Consider the following 19836-nt stretch of genomic DNA (forward strand, 5'->3'; position numbering starts at 1 on the left):
CAATCAGAAACTTAAAAGATTCATCAGCCATCACTGGTCCAGGGGCAGCCACAAGACTCAGACAGACAGACAGCATCACCACAGACTGGAAAAAATAAATGACGTCCACGTTCACCTCACAGTAAAACCTGCTCACCGACAGGCAAGGGCGGGCAGGAGGGGGGTTCTCTGTTCTATGGGAGGAAGAGGGCCAGGGCCAGGAAGCAGGGATCGGGAGGGACAGACCCCTTTCCGAAGTTCGAGAGAGGGGTCCTTTCGTTTTTAGCCTCTTACCTTGTAGAAGTAAAACAGTGCAAAAACTACCATCCCCCAACAACTCATTCATTCCAAAAAACTTGAGAAGTTGTTTGTTGGGGTGCCTCTCCTGGTGGGCCCATGTGCGTGCGTGAATGTGTGCGCGGGGTGCTGTAAACATCGTCCCCGTCCCAACCTCCGAGTGTCGGAATGGGGGGGCAGGCCCCGGGGGGCGGGCCCCACTTGGCGTGAGCCCTCTGCCCGGTTCCCGTCCCAGACGTGTAGTGCAAATATCGGAGACAAAAAGGCAGAAGGGGGCGGGGTGGGCAGGGGGCGGGAAGGACACGAAGACGGGGTGGGGGTGGGGAATAAGGCAACAGTTAAAATGGTCCCTTTATCAAACCCGGCGCCCGCGCCCCGCGCCGTGTCACCCCGTGTCACGCCGTGTCACGAGAAGGGGCGGAAGTCCCGCTCCTCCACCAGGCTGATGGCGGGGTTCTTGAGCTCCTCCTCCGAGGCGGCCTTCTTGTAGCCCAGCTGGGCCAGCACGTGCTGACAGGCGTTCTGGGCGAAGGCCACAATGTCATATGAGAGGCGGAAGCGCCACTTCTCGGCGGTGGCCGCCGAGTTTCGCACGGTGCCGTATTTGTGCTTGCCCAAGGTGGGGTCGCCCCGCGTGTTGTTCTGGATCCAGCGGGCCACGTGGCCGTCCAGGGGGATCCCCAGGAACCCGTAGATCTCCTCGGTCTTCTTCATGGGGTTCCTGGCCAGGTCCTCGTAGCGCACCAGCATGTACTTGCCCTTGAGCCAGGAGGGCCGCATGAGGCCGGTGGACACGGAATTGGAGAAGTCCTCGCACACGGTGGTCAGCTGCGTGACATCCAGGTTGTAGGGCTTCCTGCCGGTGCCGTACCAGAGCCGCCACAGCCGGTACGTGTCGCGGAAGGTCTCGCTCCGTGACGCTAGAATCCCCCGAGGGTCGCGGACCAGCTGGATGACCTTGAGGTTCAACCGGGGGTCTTCCACCAGAGCCCGCAGGTCGTTCACCTCGGGCACGCGCACAGTCTTGATGGCCACGTGGCTGCGCTCGCGACAGGCCTCAGCGGCCACGGTCAGGTTCAGCAGGCCGCACTTGCGCACGCAGTCCCCCTCTTCCAGGACCAGGTCGGGAGCCCCCGGAGGGTCGCACACGGGACGGGAGCAGAGGACCCTGCTGGCCCCGCGGCGGAAGATCCTGTCGGTGGTGTGGTTGACCGGGGGCGGCTTGATGTAGTTCTCCAGGAAGTAGAGGTCGCAGTCATAGAGGCTCCTCAGGAGGTCCCGGCTGGCACCCAGCATGACCCTCCGGTCTGCGGGGCTCTTGCCCTGGGTGAAGCGCGGGATGAGCGTGTTCTGGACGTGGTAGAGGGGCTCGAACAGGTAGAAGACGTCCAGGTGCTGGTTGAAGAGCTGGCCCACGAAGGACGAGCCGCTGCGCGTGGTGGCCAGGATGAGGATGTGGGTCTTTCGGGAGAGGTTATAGGTGAAGGTGGGACCCTCCTCGCACAGCCGCTCGGCCAGCCCCGCCTCGGCCAGCCCGGGGCAGGTGTGGAAGGACTTGGCGGTGAAGGTGCGGATGGCGGTGTACTGGATGGCTATGGAGGCCAGCGCCAGGAGGAGGACGGCCTTCCAGGAACATTGCATGGCTGGCCACCTTCATGGGGCTGCTTCTCCGAGGGTCGGGGTCTGGGAGCAAAGACGGCCTGGTCAGGCACCTCCCGTAGCCAGGGGCCTCCAGGGGCCCAGAGACATCCATCTCCCTCTCCCCCCTCCCTCTCTCACACACACATCCTCAGCCCTATGGCCCAAGCAGCTAGGCTTTGCCATTCTGTGAGGGACCCGTAGGACCTTCAGGGATCTACCCAACCTGGAGCCCAAGATCCAACCCATAGATGGCTGCCGAAGCCACCTACCTTGAACTCTGAGCTCCTTGAAGGGGCCCAACTGTACAAAAGAGCCTTTCTCTTCCCAACCCCTACACTTAGGGAGGCCTCAGGCCACACCCTGCCACTCCTGACACCCTGCTGGCATTGCCTGGCCACCAACATGGTTCCTCAGCCCCATGAGCTGGTGCCCCCTCCCCCAGGTGGGCGTCCTTTCTCTGTGCTGTGCTCTCCAGCAGCTTGTCCATGCTAGGGGAGACAGGAGTGGTGGACAGCTGTGCCCACATCCCTCCAACTGTGGACACAGGTGCCCAGCCATCTCCAGATGTGGATTTCTGGGCTCCTAAAGTGTCCTCGAGTCAACTGGCCTGAAACAGAGGGAGGGGTCCCAGAGCTGCTGAGAAACAGCCCTCTCCAGGATCTGGGGTCTGCTCGTGGCCACGGGCCCAGGTGATCCTCACTACCAGAGTGGACTGCCGAGAAGATCTTAGCCCGAGGAGACAGGCCTGGCTCCTCCACGCTGGTCACCGAGAGCCTCTACCCTTAGCCCCTTAGCCTCTCTGTTCACAGAAGGGGAACCGGAAGGAGCCACGGGAAGCAGAAAGGGCCCAGGCTGCCCCAAGCATCTTGCAGGTGCCCCCAGGGAGGCCAGCTCAGCCCCCAGCCCCAGAGAGTGCTGGGGCTTCTAGAGCCAGTGAGGGAGGGCCGAACACTTACCCAAGACGGCTGCTCCAGGCTGGGCAGTCCGCGGCTGCCCGTGTTCCCAGGCTTAGCTGGCTGTGGTCAGAGGTCCAAGCCTGCGCACCAGTCCTGTGGCCAGCGGACTACAGAAAGAGAGAGGGCAGGCATTCTGAGGATGGGGTTGGGCTCCCAGTGTCCCCCTCTCCTGTGCCTTATGTCCCACAGTCTGCCCCAAGTCACGCAATAAAGGCCCTGCTTTTCCCCTATATTTATCATTGATACCAGGGTCTCAGCCAACCAGTGCCATCTAATCCCTGGGGTCCGGACCCCGGCACCCCATCCCTTCACCTACCTCACCCACCCACTACCCTCTGCTCACACCAGGGCCCTGGGGACAGGGAGCTGGTGAGCTGCCGGCCTCACGGACTGAGCCCCAGCACACCCCGGATTGGTTCTGGGCTTGAAATCAACAGACAAGTCTGACCTTTTGAAATTCAACTGGCTCCCGGAATTTGGCAGGGAGGGATGCGGGCAGGGGTTCGCCTCAGGCCTCTGCATCAAATGGCAGCTCCGAGGGACGCCAGGAAGGGGTGTTCTTCCACCACACGGAGAGGAGCAGCTACTGAAACTCAAAAGCAGAACTGGACTAGGCGGCGTTCCGGACCTTGACCCAAGTCCCAGTGAAAACACCAAAACCCGGGGAACCCTTCAGTTAGCATCTATTGAGCACCTGTGAAGCGCGAGGCCCTGTACCCAGCAGGTGCGGTGTCAGCCCACAGAACAGGTGCGAGCTCATGCCCGGAGGTCTCCCAGCACACCCCACCCCCCCATGTCCCTCCTGGGAGGCTTGACTTCCTGTTCCTCCAGCTTAAACACACTTGGCCTTCAAACACGCATTTGATTAATGTCCCCAGCCCATTTGTGGACTGGCACGAGAGGAGATGGGCACTAGAAGGGGGAGCAGATTGACTGCCGAGGCTCTGAGCACATTCTTTCCGTTACTGTCTGACTGTCCTTCATCTGTTCACGGTGACGGGTGGACTCAGTGCAAATATCCCTCCAGCCACACCCTGCTGTTCGGGGCGACTCCTTTGGGAGCAGGGCAAGCGCATGCTCATTTCCCAGAGCTGCCAAGCACATCCACCTTCTGGTCCGGGTTATTCCTCACAAACCCCCTGGGAGGGGAGGGTCCTCGTTCCCATTGTTCGGATGGAGAAATTAAGTCTCAAAGACTAAGGAAAAGCCATCTCAGCCATTAAGGAATAGCAGAGTCCTGAGTCCCTCAGTCAGGCTTAGGCCAGTGCTCTAGGCTCTTCACCACCGGCTTTGTGTCCCAAGAAAGAAGAGGAGCCACAGCAGTCGGTTGCCTTGGAGGGGGCAGAGTCTGGGCTGAGATGGCAGTGGGCCCGCTGAGGTGCCAGGCCGGGGGGTCCTCGGCCCAAGTAACCCCAGACAAATGTGAGCGCCTTTCACGATGTGACAGGCAGGGAGGGGCACCAGCAGGAGCGCGGGCGGCTGGGTCACTGAGTCCTGGGTCACTGAGGGCCCGCTCTTCAGCGGCAGAGCCGTTCCACAGACATCTGCCAGCTCTCCAGGGCGGACAGGCACCATTCCAGGGAGGACAGGGGAGACGGCACCAGGCAGGGCCAGCACTTGTGGGCATCCATGACGGTCCTCCCAAGCTGCACTCTCCCCACAGGTCAGGCTGACCCCAGCACAACCCACTTTATAGAGAAGGAAGCTGCGGCCCCTCAGGGTGAAATAACTTCCCCAAGTTCACACTTCGGAAGGGGCAGGCCATGCTCTGAAGTCCACGTTCAAATCCACCCCCTGGATCCACTCCCTGATGCCCCCCATACTTCACCCCCTTTGAGACTCTTCCGCAAACTTAGGGTTCCAGTGCCAAAGACAGAACGTATCCCAGAGGGTCTTCCAAGAGCAGCATCTCGCCATCTTGCCCCACATCTCCACACCCCACCAGAGAGCTGAAGGCCAATGCTGGGCACCGGAGGGGAGTGTCCCAGTCACAGGCCATGCCAGCCTCCCAGGGAGGGCAAAGCCAGGGCATGGGAATGGAAGGTGGGGAGCCAGGCCCTCCTGGAAGTGCCCAGCTCCCCTGCCAGCCTGGCAGAGCCAGCCCTGTGCTGGCCAAGCCTCCTTGGTATGCTGCAGGCATCTGCCCTGGAAACCAGAGGACCTGGGGCCAGGCCCTGTGGTTCCCAAGGGAGCATTGGCCACTGAAAGAGCCCTCAACGCTCTCGCCCTCCAGGCCACATTGTGAGCTCCGGGCTCCTTCCTGGGCTCCAGCAGCCTCTGGCATGGGCTCCCTCCAGCTCCAGCTGGTCAAAGCCTAGGCAGAGGAGCCCAGAATCTGTCCTTTCTGTTAAGGCAAAGGAGGGGGTGACCCCCACGCCCAGGAGAAAGCTCAGACTTCAAAGTCAGCCGAATTCCAAGGGGGGCAGCGGGAGGGGAGGACTGCACATCACAAAGCTAATCGGGAGCTCAGGGCTCGCCAGGAGCCAGGTCGGCCCAGGTCTGCCCCTCAGTGGGTATGGACATGTGGGCGATTCACCAGCTGCCGTGAGCCTCAGTGTCCCCATCTATGAAGAAGGTGTGACCACCTTCCAACCAATCAGAAGAATTGAACGACTTGAAGAATTTCGTCAGTGTCGGACATTCAAATGTAATGGTTCGTGGCTGGGAGCCGGGTTCTGGGACCAGCTCCATGTCCCAGCTCAGGCACTTACCAGCTGTGGGAATGTGGATAGATTCCTTAACCTCTCTGTGCCTCTGTTTTCTCACCTGCAAAATGGAGATACTTATGAGAAGGCTGTTGTGGGACCAAGGAGTTAGTGCTGTGCCTGGCGTAGGGTTACACCCAATGAAGCCGTTAAAAGTATCCTCACTAACATCTGCTTCTTGGGGAATCACCCTGCAGCCCACAGGGACTGACAGTGACAGTGAGACCCACCTCTGCACCAACCCTCCTTCCCAGACCCCCTCCCTGCCAGGAACTATGCAGAGTCCCGCAGTGGGCTTCCTGCTGCCCTCTCGTGGCCAAGTCCCGAAGTGCAGCCTCCTAGCCCTGCACTTTAACTGGGGCCCTGCTGTGGCCTGCCTTCCTGGGGGCTGGCTGCAGCCTGATGTGAGGTGCCACCAGGGGAGGTGATGTTGCAGGATGCGGAGAGGTGTGACGGAGGCATGTCCCTGCCCGATGCAGCCCCTCTTCCTCAGATGCAGTCCCAGAGGCAAGCCTGGACAGGTCGCGCTACCTCATCCCCCACCACCCCCGCAGGGAAGGGACACTGAACTCAATGTCACCCGCAGGAGCATCACACAGCCTCTGCCTTTCCCTGGCTGCTGAGTGACCTTGGTTCCCTGGCCCCTCTGTGCCTGGGTTTTTCCATAAGCCCAGTGACCCGAGGACTCCCGGCTCTGACCGTGGGGTTCTGTCAGCTCAGAAGGCCCCCACTGCATTCCCAGGGCCAGGCAGGGCCACCGTCACAGCAGACAGGGATCGCCCGTCAGCAGGGGAAAAGTCCAGTCACCTTCCAGAAGAACCCTGAGCTGCGTCTGTCCCCACCCCCTCAGCCTGATCTGTGGCCGTCCCCAAGAACCAGAGCCCTCGACAGAGCTGTGGCCTCCCTTCCCGCTCCAGGCACCAAAGCACTGCTCCCCACCTTCCCTGGGCCACTGGCCCCTTAAAAATGCAATCCCTCATCCCAGGAAACACCATCTGCACCTGCAGTTTTGCACCCAACTGGAAGTTCCCCGGGCCTCCTGCAGCCCAGACCCGGGGCTCACCCTTCCCAGAGGCCTGGCTCCTTCCTCAGAGCCAGCCGCTGCCCTGGGGTCTTCTCTTCAACTGACTGTAGCAAGCAGGCCCCACAGATGAGCTTAGGTGACGTGAGGACATGGCCCAGTGTAGGGTCAGGAAAGCTCTGGCCAGAAGACACGGTGCAGGACCCACCACCAGCTCGGACCTTCGGGGGCTGGGTGGGGGACACTTGTACCTAGGCACAAACACTGAACTGTAGGTGCCCCGGAGGGAGGGACAGTCAGACGATGGAAGGGGGCACATTCACACCAAGCTTTTGGCTCAACGTATTAACCTTGGGGACAAAGTGAAGTCACCCAGTGCAAGAGCTGAAGAAGAGACTGGTGACAGGGTGGGACACTAAAACCTAGCCCTGGCACCTCCTGGTACCTGCTCTCCTGTCCAGGGTACTGCCAGTTGTCCTCCCCTCCCCCATTTCCAAGGCACCTGGTTGAGGCCACCACCTGTCCCTAGCATTGGGCTCTCCCTCTGGGGGTGGGGGATGGGGGGACCAGGGACAGCAGTGGCTGGAGTCTCCTGGGTTAGAGCAGGACCTCCAGGGGGCCCGAGGGCTGTGGGGGCAGCTGAGGCTTCCCTCGGACATGACACCCTTCCCAGCTCCTCCCCCAAACATGTCACCAAATCCAGGGGGGAGCAGAGAGGAAAGAAGCTACCCGCCCCCTTCTGCCCAGACTCAGGAGCTGGGTGGACGGATTCCCAAGGCTCTGGGGTGCCAGGAACCAGGCAGGGGGAGCCGGAGGGAAGGGCAGCCCTCAATCCCAGGCCTGCAGTAGCCAGCAGTGCGGCTCCGCCATAGATGTTTGTTTAGTTAGGGCTAAAAACACATAGAACAGCAAGGTTTTCTCCTCCCAGAGGAAAATGAGGTGACAAAATGAGGCACGGGAGAAAAACAAGGGTGTTGAAAGTCTGAAAGAACCTGGAATAAGGGCAGCATACAAAGAGCCAAGTGACAGCAGCTGGGGACGGAGCTCAGTGGTAGAGCACTTGAGACCCTGAGTTCCATCCCTAGCACTGCAAGAAAGAAAAGAAGAAAAGAAAGAAGGAAGGGAAGGAAGGGAAGGAAGGGGAGGAAGGAAGGAAGGGAAGGAAGGGGAGGAAGGAAGGAAGGAAGGAAGGAAGGAAGGAAGGAAGGAAGGAAGGAAGGAAGGAAGGAAGGACCAAATGACTTGTGGGCTACATATAGGGGCCAGAGCTTCCTGGCAATTGATGGGAAAAGGGAAATGCTTCATTTACATGTTTGCTAGATCCGTGAGATAAAGATTAAAGCATGTGTCAAGAAACATCTGGCTATTCCCGACTGATACTGAATCCAGCCTGATTCCGCTCGGTCTCCAGAGAGCTATATACCACCAGGAGGCACAGCCTCAAGATCGCCTACCTAATAAAACCGAAGGGTAAGTTTGATGGGACTGAGTCCTCGGGCACCCTCAATGTGGGCACTATGCCAACATGTACTTCAGCCCGCATGACCTTCTCTAGAGGGAATCCGACGGAGCCGGCCTCGGCCCCTGTTGCCCCGGGGTACTGGGCCTCCAGTGCTGATCCCTGGAGCCACGCCCACCTCAGCTGCAGCGCTGTGTGAGGGGCCTTCTCTGTGATGCTGCCGCGTCCAGTCCTCAGCAGGCCTACCTGGGACCCCACAACCCATCCCCAGAACGCTTGCCCACAGAGCCGCGGGTCTTCCACTCTACACCATTAGCAGAGCGCTGTGAGCTCTGTGTCCCCAGGGCGGGCCACTCCCATGTCCACAGGTGATGTCCTTGGGAACACCCCTGGGCATCGCAAGCCTGCTTGAGACTGGGGCCAGGGTGTGGGTCTCGCTGCTGTGGCTTTCTAGCTAGACTTCAGCTAGGACCGGAACCTCTGCATGACTCCATTGTCCCGCTGTGAGACAAACCCCGCGAATCTCCCAGACCTCTGGGCTGTGAGACCCACACAACGCTGGGCGCAGGGTCGTGAAGCAGGAGCCCCGTGAGGGGAAGTCTTGGGGGCCGATGCCCCATGACGGGCAGCACTGGCCCGGAATCGTGAGAGCAGAGGGTAAAAGATGCACCACGGCCGGGGCATGTTCCGCGGCCCCGCGTGTGTGGCTGGGGACAGGCTGTCCTGCCTGCAGAGACCTTGCCCACTGGCTCTGGGAACCGAGGGCACCTCACTGTCCTGCCCTTCCGCCACGGGCCGGCTGGGCACCAGGGTCCCAAGGCCGACCTGGAGAAGGGCTTCCCCAGCAGGGGGGAGAGTGACTGACCTCCAAGCCCCAGGACAAGGCCCCAGTGTGTGCCCAGCTCCTGGGGAGGGATGAGTCAGAGGCCAGTCCCCGTCCCAGGCCGGCCTGTGGTAGGCGGGGCTCTGCCCCAACACTGGGCCAGCGGAAAGGCCCTGGTTTCCTGTCCCCCCCACTGCCACCCACCCAACAGCCACAGCCAGAGTCGGAATAGTACCGAGGCCCCACCCCCTGGACACCAGGGCTGCCCGGCCGCCCAGCCTCGGGGACGGGAAAACATCCACAGGAGCCAGAGCCAGCTGCGGCCGGCCGCCAGGGAAGGGGCCATCTGTCCCGCATCCCCGGAGTCCACTCACCTGCAGGAGGCTCGCCTGGCCCGGTGGGGTGAGGGCTGGGGGTGGGGAGGCTGGGACACTGGAACCCACCTGAGCCTGAGGGGCTAGGGGAGCTACAGTGCCAACACCCAGAGATGTCCCCAGGCCTGGCTCCCACTGAGGGCTGCTCACCGCCTGCCAGGTGCCATGACCAGCTCCCCAGAGGAGGAGCGGCCAACCTCTGTAAGTGAAGGAGCCTGAGCCTGTCCCCGCAGGAGCAGGGCCCTGCTTCCACCTCAGCCGAGGACTTGCCTGAGAGAGAGAGTGTCACCCAACCCTGGGATGCTAGAGGAGAAGGCGGGGACAGCCAAGACCAAGGGAGCCACCAAGGCCCCAGGACACACTGGTGCCCTCTCCACCTGGGCATTCCCCCCCAACCCAGAGCCAGCTCACCCAACAGCTGCTGCCGTCTCCAAGGACCATGTCCCTGGGAGTCAGCTGGTGGCCCTCCCTGGCACAGGGATGGGTCTGTGCCATCTCGCCACTGCCCAGCTGAAGCTCAGGACTCTCACAAACAAATGTGGTCACAGGCGCAGCCACTGAGGAGCAGCCGCCCAGACACACCCTGCTCCCCACTCAGGCCTCAGGCTCTGGCCAGGCAGGAGAGGGAGGTTCAAAGACTCTCAGCCAGGGAGGCCAGGAATGCCGGCTCCCCAGCCAAGAGGGCGCGAGCGCATGTCTATGACCACCAGCCCGACGCAGTCTGGACCGGAGCACTGGCTCCCTGCTCCCTCGGTCCAGACCCTGCCACCAGCCCAGGCTGGTCCCAAGGACATGCCTGCACCAGGCTGCCAGCAGGCTCATCCTGTGGCCCCTCTGTTTCCTGGGTGACAAGGCTCTACCCATCAGGCACGAGGCCAGCAGGATGGTCATCTCTGCCAACATCAATGGGGACACCCATAGTAATATAAACTGGCAGCCATTATCCCAGAGCCTGGCACCTGGGAGGGACTGTCACACCTCCCCTCCGTGGACCCTCGCAGCCTGAAGCCTCGGGTCCTCTGGCTGCAGCGACTGCACAGGAGGGTTAAGTGACAGCTCAGACGGGCCAGGGGCGAGAACAGAACCCAGGAACTCTGAGGTCCTCACTCACCTCCTGAGATGCTCAGAACACCCACTCGGCTCTCCTGACCCCGCGTGGGAAAGGCTAGGAGTGCAGCAGACGGAGCGGGCACCAGACCTGGAGTCCCTGAGCCCCTGAGCCGGCCACCCCGGCTCCCAGGACTTACAGGAGATGGAGCACAGAAAGCTCTCAGCAAAGTGACCGGGCCCAGCAATCACTCAGAACGGCAGTGGCAGCGGACGCTGTCATTTCCTCTCCCTCGCAGAATCTTTGAAGGAAGCATCAGAGACCCCCACACACCAGCCTTCCCCAGGGCCCAGCCTGGGCCGCCTGGTGCCTGCAGGACTGAGGGAGCGCTCCTAAAAACTCCACACCACGGACTCCAGAGAAGGGACCGGCAGGGCCGCCCTCCCTATCCCCGCAAAGGACACAGCCTTCCCCTGCTCCCAGCCCACCGGCTTCCAGCTCTAATCAAGAAGCAAACACAAAGAAGGGATCTCTAAACATTTAGAAAACGCGGGAACCCTGTGCCCCACGCCGCACCGTGGGGATTTATAAAGAACAAATCATGCCTGACAAACTTGATAGCTTTCTTGATAGAATTACAAGACTGGTAGATGAGGGAAATGCAGGCAGGGTAATATATCTTGATTTTTAGCAAAGCATTTGATACAGCGCCTCGAGTAATCCTACCAAATTAATTCAAACAGATCTGGCCCTAAGCACTTGTCATGGGTCCTGAAAGAAGGAGGGGGTGGGTCCCGAGGGTCCTGGGTGGGGAAGCGGGTCCAGGGGAAGGGGGCTGGAAGGCGAGTCCAGGAGTGGGGGCAGGGCGGCGAGCGAGCGCTGGATCACATCTCATCTAACATCTTCATTAATGATCCTGAGAGAGGGGAGTAAACAGTCCGTTAATGAAATTTGCAGAGGATATTAAATTGGAAGGTGTCGTGGACACCAGTGAGGACAGCAAAGCGGTCCAGAGAGACCTGGGGGCAGAACCCTGGCAGGAAGCTGAGGGCTGGCAGGGGGGTGCTGGGTAGCAGCCGGAGCCACTCGGAGAGCCCAGGAAGAGAGAGGGGCCACCCAGGGCCAGTGTGGAGCTGGGAGAGGCCGCAGCTAGCTTAGATCTGCCCAAACAGGCAACAACCAGGAATCTCAGTGTCTCCTCTGGTTCACAGAGGAAGGGCCAGGGCCAGCTGATGCCCAGGGTGCTCTGCCTCCCTGACAGCTGGGTGATGGAGCGAGCAGGAGCTTGGAGCTGAAGCCCACCGTGCAGGAGGTGGAGTCTGCAGGCCAATGGGGGGCTGAGTGAGAGACGGGGGCTGGGGAGAGACTGGCTGGGCCCCCCATGCTGCTGGGGAAAACCTCCCTGCCCCACCGCTGCAGCCGGCACCTGCCCGACCACAGAGCATGGTGGTAGCATGTGAGAAATAGAGATCCAACACTCAGGCCTTGCTGGGGAGTCCCTGGTTCCTCTTTGGGTGACCATCAGGAAGGGGATGCTCCTCCAGCTAGATGAACCAGCCTGGAAAGGGCGCGAGAAGGTGGTCTGCCCCACCCAGCCCCCTTGCTATGTCAGAGAGGGCCCTGTCTCTGTCTGGGCCTCTTTTGTCCCTTTCCTTCTGCCCCAACACCAGGGGACACCACCATCCTCCCCCAGGGGCTCAAGTAGAAAGCACCTGTCCATCTGGACCTGGAGAGTTGGTTCCCACAAGGCTCCTTCCTGGACAGGTGGGGTCTGAACAAGATCCAGGGCCACCGAGCACCGCGCCAGCCCTAGGCACTGCTGTGTGGGGAGAAAGGGGTGACTGGCTCTCAGGGTGGGTACAGGCTGCTAGGGGAGGCTTCTCCACAGCCCAGGGGATGACATGATCACCGCCGGGACATGGGAAGGATCCTGGGAAGTGGTCCCCGGTCCTACAATAACAATGGCATCCACTAGGTACTGTCCTGGGTGTGTTCCACTTCTTAATGCATCTGACCTTCATGACCCCAGAGCTAGGGCTCGTACAGTCCCCCTTATAGAGGAGGACACTGAGGCACAGAGAGTAGCCATCAGGCTTGGCAGAAGGCTCACAGGAGGAGCAGCAGCCTGTCGGCTCGGCGGCTCTGGAGGGGGCTCTCGGGCGTGGGTGGGGACAGGCAGCCCCTCCTCTAGGGAGGCCAACCCACCCTGGTCTTGCCCACAGAAGGGAGCTGGTCCAACTGCCACCACACTTGTGGAGCCTGGTTTTACTATATGTTTCCCTTCTCCCCCAACCACTGCCGCGCTACAGCGAGTCCTCCGAACAAGTCTGTTTCCATGGAAACCATACAGTGACTCAGGGCTTCGGGACCTTCTCTGAACCAGATTATGAATATCAAACACTCCCTCCCTACCGATGCAGAGTGGAGTTGGGAAAGTAAAGGGAGACCCACAGTGGGGGGGTGGACAGGTCAGGGGCAAGAGGGACCTGGGGGGCACACACATGTCCTCACCGATCGCTTGGCACCTGAGCACCCCTGCACTCAGTGGAACCCAGATGTGCCCCTCTTCTGGCGCAGGCTGACACACACGCCTAATGAGCCCCTCAGCACCATGCTTCCTCTGGAGCTAGGGTGCTGTGGGGAAAGGGGTCCAAGAGGGACCTAGATGCCTTCTGTGGCAGAGAAGGCTGGGGGGCCAGGGTGGAGAGGAGCGTGACTTCCCCTGGATGCCAAGGAAGCGTCGGTTCGGAGCATCCCAAGTATTGCAGAAAGTGGGCAATGGAGCTGGGATCCTCCCCTAGCATCTCTGCTTGGAGATGAGGAGGCTGGGTGTTGAGTGAAGGGGGAAGGGGACAGTGATTTAAAAGCCCCAGCAGGGCTGGGAGGACAATCAGCAAAGGCTTCCTCACACTTGCACACCCGTCCCCTCCCCTCCCCGTCACTGTGGCCTGGCCTTGGCCCTGGCCCACCAAAGACCAGGCAGGCAGTGAAAGTTTGCAGCTCCAGGCTCCAGGCCTGCAGGGTCTCAGCCCCAAGGGCAAGCCCGCCTCCTCCTTTCCCCAGCAGCTCCCTGAAGACCCAGGAGGGAGGAGAACGGACCTGGCTGGAAGCTTGATACCTCCCTGGTGAATCCAGCAAGTGAGTCATGACGGTGAAAGCACTTTGAAAGAGAAACAGGGTCATCCTGATCCCTGTGTGTGACGTGGTGCTGAGGCTGGAGCAAGGGCACTGCCTGCCCAGGTGAGGTCTTGCCTGAGCCACCCAGCACCCCCAGAAAGGTTAAGGAGCCCCTGAAGACAGCTACCTGGTACTCGGCCCACCTGCCTGCTGGCCCTTGGCTTGCTAAAGCAGCTCTGCTCCCAGTCAGGAACCCTAGGTCCCCTCTGCCCCTGCTCCCAACAGCCCTCCAAAAGATGCTGGGCAGAATTTCTGCTCTTCACTGGGCAGCCACCTCCTCTGCCCAGGCCTCTACCTCCCTGTCAGTGGCCCAAGCCCATGTGGAACCCGGACCCCAGAGGCAGCCCTCCTAGGAGCCTCCTGCTTAGAAGCAGTTTTTAGGTCCATCAGAAGAAATCAGCGCCAGAGCCGAGGAACCTAATCTTGAGAAAGGGCAGGCCTGGAGCAGGCATCTGGAGTCAGGCCAAGGTGCCACTTTAGAAGGACTCTAGGGTCTCAGCCTCTTCAGGTAGCTTGGCCTTTTAACCCCTGGCATCCTGGCCAGCGCAGCTCTGCACTATGAAGGCAAGCACCAAGTCCCTGGAGCCTGGGAGGAGCAGCTCACCGCCCCTACCCAGAGAAAAGCCCTACCCAGGGAAGAGCGGGAGGGCTATTGGGACTCTGCACCATCCCGCGGCTAGGGCCCCATAAAGGGCCCATCGCATCGCACACAGCACGGTGGTGGGCTGCGGGTGCAGGGCGCAGGGCCAAGGCTAGGAACAGGAAGCTGGAGGCAGCCCCTGCCTCCGGGTGCAGCTCTGGTTTGGAAAGTTATAGCAGACGTGGGGACCTCAGGGTCTCGAGGAGTCTGGGCAGCCGCGAGGAGAGCAGAGTGTGGGACCCTGAGCCTGGAGCAGCCCCCGAGTGCTCTCGGCAGCAGGAGGGATCCGGACGCCTCGGGGGCCCGCCCGAGTCTCAAGTTTGCTGTCCTCCCCAGATGTGGCCGAGGAGGGCTGGGGTGATCTCGGCGCTCACCGCTCACCCGCCACCAGCCCCGGAAGCCCCTTCCTGCTCCCAACACGCTGCCGTCCCGCGCCACCCCCTCCGCGCACCGCCGGTAGCGACTGTCCCCTAGCCGAGGGGCGTCTCCCACCGCGCCCGCGCCTCTCCTGGCTGCTGCGGCGGACTGTGCGCTCCCGCCCGCCCTGGGGCCGCGGGGCCCTGCCGATACCTGGTCGGGGGCGCGCCGAGAGCCGCTGCAGCGCCCAGCGCCGGCTCCATCCTCCGCTCCGGAGTCAGGCTCGCCGGGGGCCCGCGGGTGGCGGCGGCGGCGGCGGCGGCGGCATCCTCCGCCTCCCGCGCCCTCCTCCTCGGCCTCCCTCCTCCCTCCTCTTCCTCCGCCTCCGCGCGCCCCTCACGGGCCCCTCTTCATGGCCCGGGGGCGCGAGCCCAGGGCGGCTCGAGAGGCGGAGGGCGTTCTCCCGGGCTAGGCGCGGGGCCGCGAGCCGGGCAGGGGGCCGAGGGCGCAGGGCCGGGGCCCGGACCCCGAGCGCCGCAGCCGCGGGCGCCGGAGGAGAGCAGCAGCCGCAGGCGCCGGAGCCTCCCCGAGCGCCTGGCTGCCTCGCGTTCCCGAGCCCAGTGCAGCCGCGGCAGCGGCGGCGGCGGCGGCGGCGGCTTCAGCGCCGGGCGATCGGCGGGCGCTGCGGTCCCGGCTCCACCCCCAGAGCCGCCCGCCCCCGGAGCCGCCCGCCCCTTCTCGTCCCCACCCCTTCGGCGCGCCCGCCCCCTCCAGCCGAGCGCTCGGGACACCCTCGGCAGCCGGGCCAACCCCCACCCGCGGGCCGGACAGGCACGCCCACCCCACCCCCAGAGCTTCGAGAAAGGCGGGCAGCGCGGGCTGCTGCCCTGGCACCCCTGCCCCGTTCTCCCCCTACCACCCCACCCAGGAGGGTGCTCATTTCTACTCCGACAAAGCCTTCTGCCTGAGTGTCCCCAGCCCCAAAGTCCGACTGGAGCCCCAACCCCGCCCAGGGCCCCGCGGTCCTCTCCGGAGTCCCTGGCCAACACAGACACTCCAGAACCCAGAACCGCAGCCAACCACCTTTCAGTGGCACAACCCCTATTCCATCATCTGTCCTTCCCTGGCTCCATCTGTTCCGTTTGGCAGGGTCAAGAGGTGGGTGGCATAGCGGGACATTTGCTGGCAGGTGTCTTCCACTTCTGTCGGTCCCCTTCCTACCAGTCTACCGCGAGCTCTCCTGGAGCCACTGCTGCCCCATGTGAGGGAGACCAGTGGCAGCCGAGCTCTGTGGTCCTTCCTCCTCTGCACAAATATTGTCTGAGCATCGCCTGCAGGTTGGGCCCACACGGGCATCAAGGACTGGCCAGTGACAAGACAAACAGACACCCGACCTCTGGGAGTGGAGGAGAAGCAATGTAAACAGGCAGAGAAACATCTCCTCATCAGGGGCTGGGGAGGCAGGCAGGGAATCGAAGCTCCGCCACATGTCTGTCAACAGTCCCAGGCTGGCCACCCCCTAGGCCTGTTTCCCCATCTGAAGAATGGGTAAGTGGCTTGGCTGGCTGAACCTCTGAGGCTCCTCAGTGCTAACCAAGAGATCATCCTGTGAGGCAAAGAACAATTTCCATCTCCATCATCTCAGAATTCTCCCTGAATCCTATTTCCAGCTATGGACTGTCACTCCCGTACAGGGAAGGCTGAAAACCAGGGATGTGAGGTAGCCTCCCCCGGGTCTCACAGGCCCACCACAGCAGCCTAGCAACCGCTCCCTCCCAGGCTGGAGGAGTCTGCCATGGGACTTTTTGTGAGTGAGATGGTCTTTCGTGCCTCAGTTTCCTCAATCAGAAGATGGTTCTCACCTCATGGGGCTACCCTGAACACCAGATGGTAAAATGGATGTAACCCCAGCACAATGTCTGGCACACTGAGTGCTTAATAATTGCACAGCATTGCTATTGACTCGTTGGCGTATCTGGGAACAAACATCACTTGCTCACCAATAGGGACTCATGACGTCTGTTCTTCTCTGGAGGACCAGGGACTCAACGCATCAGTACCAGATGGCATGAAGGTCTTTGCCCGGGGTGTCCCACCACACCAATAAACTCTTATCTTGGCCACAATCACAAACTCATGATTATGAACTCCTCCCCCCACCAGTGCCAGGGAACCAGGCAGCCTAGTCCCGAGGAGCGGCTAATAGCCCCTCCCCACGTGTCTGCCTGCAGCAGTGCAGCTGGGCTCGGCCTGCCTGCATCCAGCCACTGCAGCCAGGGCAGCAGGGCCAGCCCTCATCCTGACTTCAAGGTGAACAGATCAGCTGCCCCCTACCAACCATCCCCCCCACCTCCTGGAGTGGCAGTGTTCCTGATGCCTAACAAGAGTGCTGACCTTCCAGAAGCAGCTCTTGATGTCAGTCCTTCCATAGAAATCCTGGCCGTAACAGCCCCAGGCTCAGCTGTAAGAACCTCCCTTTCACCCAGCGCTAATCCCTCCCCAAGTTTTCAGCCTGACAAGAATAGTCAGGGTTTAGAGAGCTTTCTCTATCTCGCACTCTCAGATCCAGCACCTCATTTTTCAAATTCTGGTGTATTTCGGGTGGAGAGGAGGGAAACGAGCATCTGGCTGACATGAAAAGATCCGTGTGGCTGCAATGTAAAGATGGACTGGAATTGGGGACCCTTTTTTTTAAGAACATTGAAACTCTAAAAATAGACAAAAGATCCAGTCTCAGGAACACTGGGATTCTGTTCCAGTTTCCTGGGATCTCCCACATGATAAACATGCACGTTTTTTAAGCACCTACTGGGTGTACCACACTAGGGCAGGTGCTGTAGAGGGAGGTGAGGGGAGAGAAAACAGAAGCAAAGTCCTTGTGCTCTGGGAGTGTGGGCCCCACTCGGTGAAGCAGCAGAGAACAGTCGCTGAAAATGTGATTGAATACAAAAACACCTAACCTTGGAAGTCGGAGGAAGGAGGCTTGGGGGGCCACTCAGGAAGAGCTTCCTGAAGGAGGAGGGCGTGAACTGCAGCTGGAGGGGTGGATGGGACATAAATGGGAAAGAACAGGGAGCTGGGAGAGTAACCGGCAGGGGCGGTATTAGGGGTGTAGGGGAAGATTAATAGTAAAGGCTAAGGTCTCTCCGTGTACCACGCCCTGTGCTGCTCTCATTGAGTGGGTTATTTTGTTTAACCTTCAAAACAACCCTATGTAGTGGGCATTGCCATTCCCACTTAACAGATGAAGAAACTGAGAGCCTAAGGGGCTAAGCAGCTTTCCCAGGTTTGCAGAACTGGTAGGCCATGGCATACCCCAACTGGCTGGCTCCACGTGCCTGGCCACTCCCCTCCAGCCACTTTCCAGCATCCTGACCCAAGTGGGGCACCTACTGGAAGGAACAGCTGCCCAGACGAAATAGAGTCCCCGGGCCCTGCTGGGAATCTCTTAACTGAGACATCCTTCTTCACCCCCAGCATGCAGATCCCCCAGGTACTTGGAAATTTGTTAAGGGATTTGGGGGCCTGAGAGCCTGACTTTTTAATATCTTTCGGCTGTCCGTGTGGTGGCGGTCTGTGCCACCCACCTTGTTATTTCAGTCTGTTCTTGGAGATTGATGGCTCAGGCTTTGATTTAAGATCTGCTTCCGCGATCCTCAATGTCCCGTGTCTCACGGGGGATGCTGACAAGGCTCACAACAGCTCCTGGCTGTGGCTGGACTTCAGGCCCAAGAGCCCCCAGTACCTGCAGAGAAAGTTCCAGGCAAGAGCCTGGGCAGAACCGGGTGCAGTGATGCTTCCTGTAATCCCAGCAATGCTAGAGGATAAGGCAGAAGGATCACAAGTCCAAGGCCAGCCTCAGTGACTTAGCAAATACTTGTCCCAAAATAAAAAGGGCTGAGGATGCAGCTCAGTGGCAGAGCACCCCTGAGTTTATTCCCTGGTAGCAAAAGAAAAGTCTGGGCATGGGCAACTAAGCTCAGGAGATCTTTCTCCTCCCAGGTACGTATAATCCCAGCTACTGCTGAGTCTGAGGCAGGAGGATCACAAGCCTGGGAAATGTAGTGAGACCCTGTCTCAAAATATAATTCCTAAAAGATCTGGAGATGTAGCTCAGTGGTAGAGTGCCGCTGAGTTCAATCCCCGGAACCACAAAATAAAAGGGATAAGGAAACTGAGGCCCAGAGAGACTAAGTGACTTACCCAGGACCTCACAGGAGGTAAGCTGAGCCTTCAGCTGGTATCCAGCTTCCTGAGCAGAAGGTCTCTACACACCCCTGTCCCCCAACTGTGCCCCGTTCCAGATGGGTTCCTATTCTGGATGAATTAAGGGACACGAATCTCTTTGTGGTTGAAATAAAACAAGTATTTGAGGGAACTGAGGAGTCCTCAGAAACATCTCAGCCCATTTTCCCTCTCGTTCTCTGAGCCAGAGATGGCCAGGCCTCACCAGCTCATGGTTTCAGAAGGCCACATGGACACGCCACCCGCTTCCTCCCCCTCCAGGTCCTCCAGCCAAGGCCCCTTGAAAAGCTACCTCACTCCTCCACCCACAGGGCTTCTGTGCATCCCTCGGAGGGACATGGTGCTGCTCCCAGACAGCCCATCACCTGCAGTCACCACCGCCATCTGTCATGTTCTCTGCCCCCGCTCTAGAAATTGCAGAGGAAGCTACTTGAAGGGCCCCCAGCCAGCAGCAGAGGGAGCGGTGTCTTCCCAGCACACCAGGGGAGATGCTGTGACGCATTCTCCAGAGATTGCAAACAGCTTTTCCTGCTGGCAGCTGCCGCCTCTAACCCCTGGCTCCAAGTCCAAGCCACGGCCAGCCGGGGAGGAGGCGTCAGTCCCTTTACCCTGTCTCTCCTTCTAGCCATCCCAGCAGAAGGTTTCCTACCTGGGTCACAGAACAAAATCCCTGTACGAAGTAGAGTGCCAGCAACCCCTGTGGATGGGGGTAAAGGGCAACTAAGTAGCCAAGACCCTCCCACGGTGTAGGAGGCTGCTGGCCCTCCCACCGTGTCTGCTGCCCAGGCTGGCCCAGGCTCCCCAGGGCTCTTGACCTCTCTGGGCCGGGTAGGTGGGAAAGCAGGAATGGTCCTCCTGGGGAGGGAGCAGGCATCCCCTTCTCCAGGCCCCACCTTCCTTCCTCTGGCCTCACATGGTCCAGCCGGATCTTGCCAAGGTGAGTCTCAGTCAAGTCCCCAAAGTTCCCAGGAGGAAAGAGAGGTCAGAGAAGGCCAGATGTCCGCTTCCTCCTGAGGAAGGAGCCTGTTCGCACCTCCCCTGAGGAAGGAGGGCCAGCAGCGGGCGGCCTTGCCACACTCTGCCCTGTGGCCTGAGAACTTGGAGGCCCAGGCTG

General features: G+C 60.5%; 1 protein-coding gene across 6 annotated transcripts; it reads right to left on the minus strand.

The window, feature by feature from the left end:
* Positions 1 to 518: 518 nt before the first annotated feature.
* Positions 519 to 19351, minus strand: CHST1 (carbohydrate sulfotransferase 1). Of its 6 annotated transcripts, none has more exons than XM_081279026.1 (7): positions 19015 to 19351; positions 18681 to 18794; positions 18065 to 18294; positions 5585 to 5639; positions 3322 to 3456; positions 2874 to 2980; positions 519 to 1959 (listed from the first exon to the last, which is right to left on the minus strand). In XM_081279026.1, the coding sequence occupies exon 7, from the start codon at positions 1915 to 1917 to the stop codon at positions 682 to 684; it is 1236 nt and encodes a 411-aa protein (XP_081135152.1). In that variant the 5' UTR covers positions 1918 to 1959; positions 2874 to 2980; positions 3322 to 3456; positions 5585 to 5639; positions 18065 to 18294; positions 18681 to 18794; positions 19015 to 19351; the 3' UTR covers positions 519 to 681. The 6 variants fall into 6 exon arrangements, with proteins under 6 accessions (XP_081135152.1, XP_081135151.1, XP_081135148.1 ...); XM_081279025.1 differs by having other exon boundaries at positions 3322 to 3459; XM_081279022.1 differs by having other exon boundaries at positions 3322 to 3465.
* Positions 19352 to 19836: the final 485 nt, after the last annotated feature.

Source organism: Spermophilus citellus (assembly GCF_964194105.1).
Source record: "Spermophilus citellus genome assembly, chromosome: 2".
NCBI lineage: Eukaryota > Metazoa > Chordata > Mammalia > Rodentia > Sciuridae > Spermophilus > Spermophilus citellus.

What these genes read in the sequence shown, in the direction of transcription:
- CHST1 (XM_081279026.1), bottom strand. Translation starts at nt 1,917, where the DNA reads ATGCAATGTTCCTGGAAGGCCGTCCTCCTCCTGGCGCTGGCCTCCATA.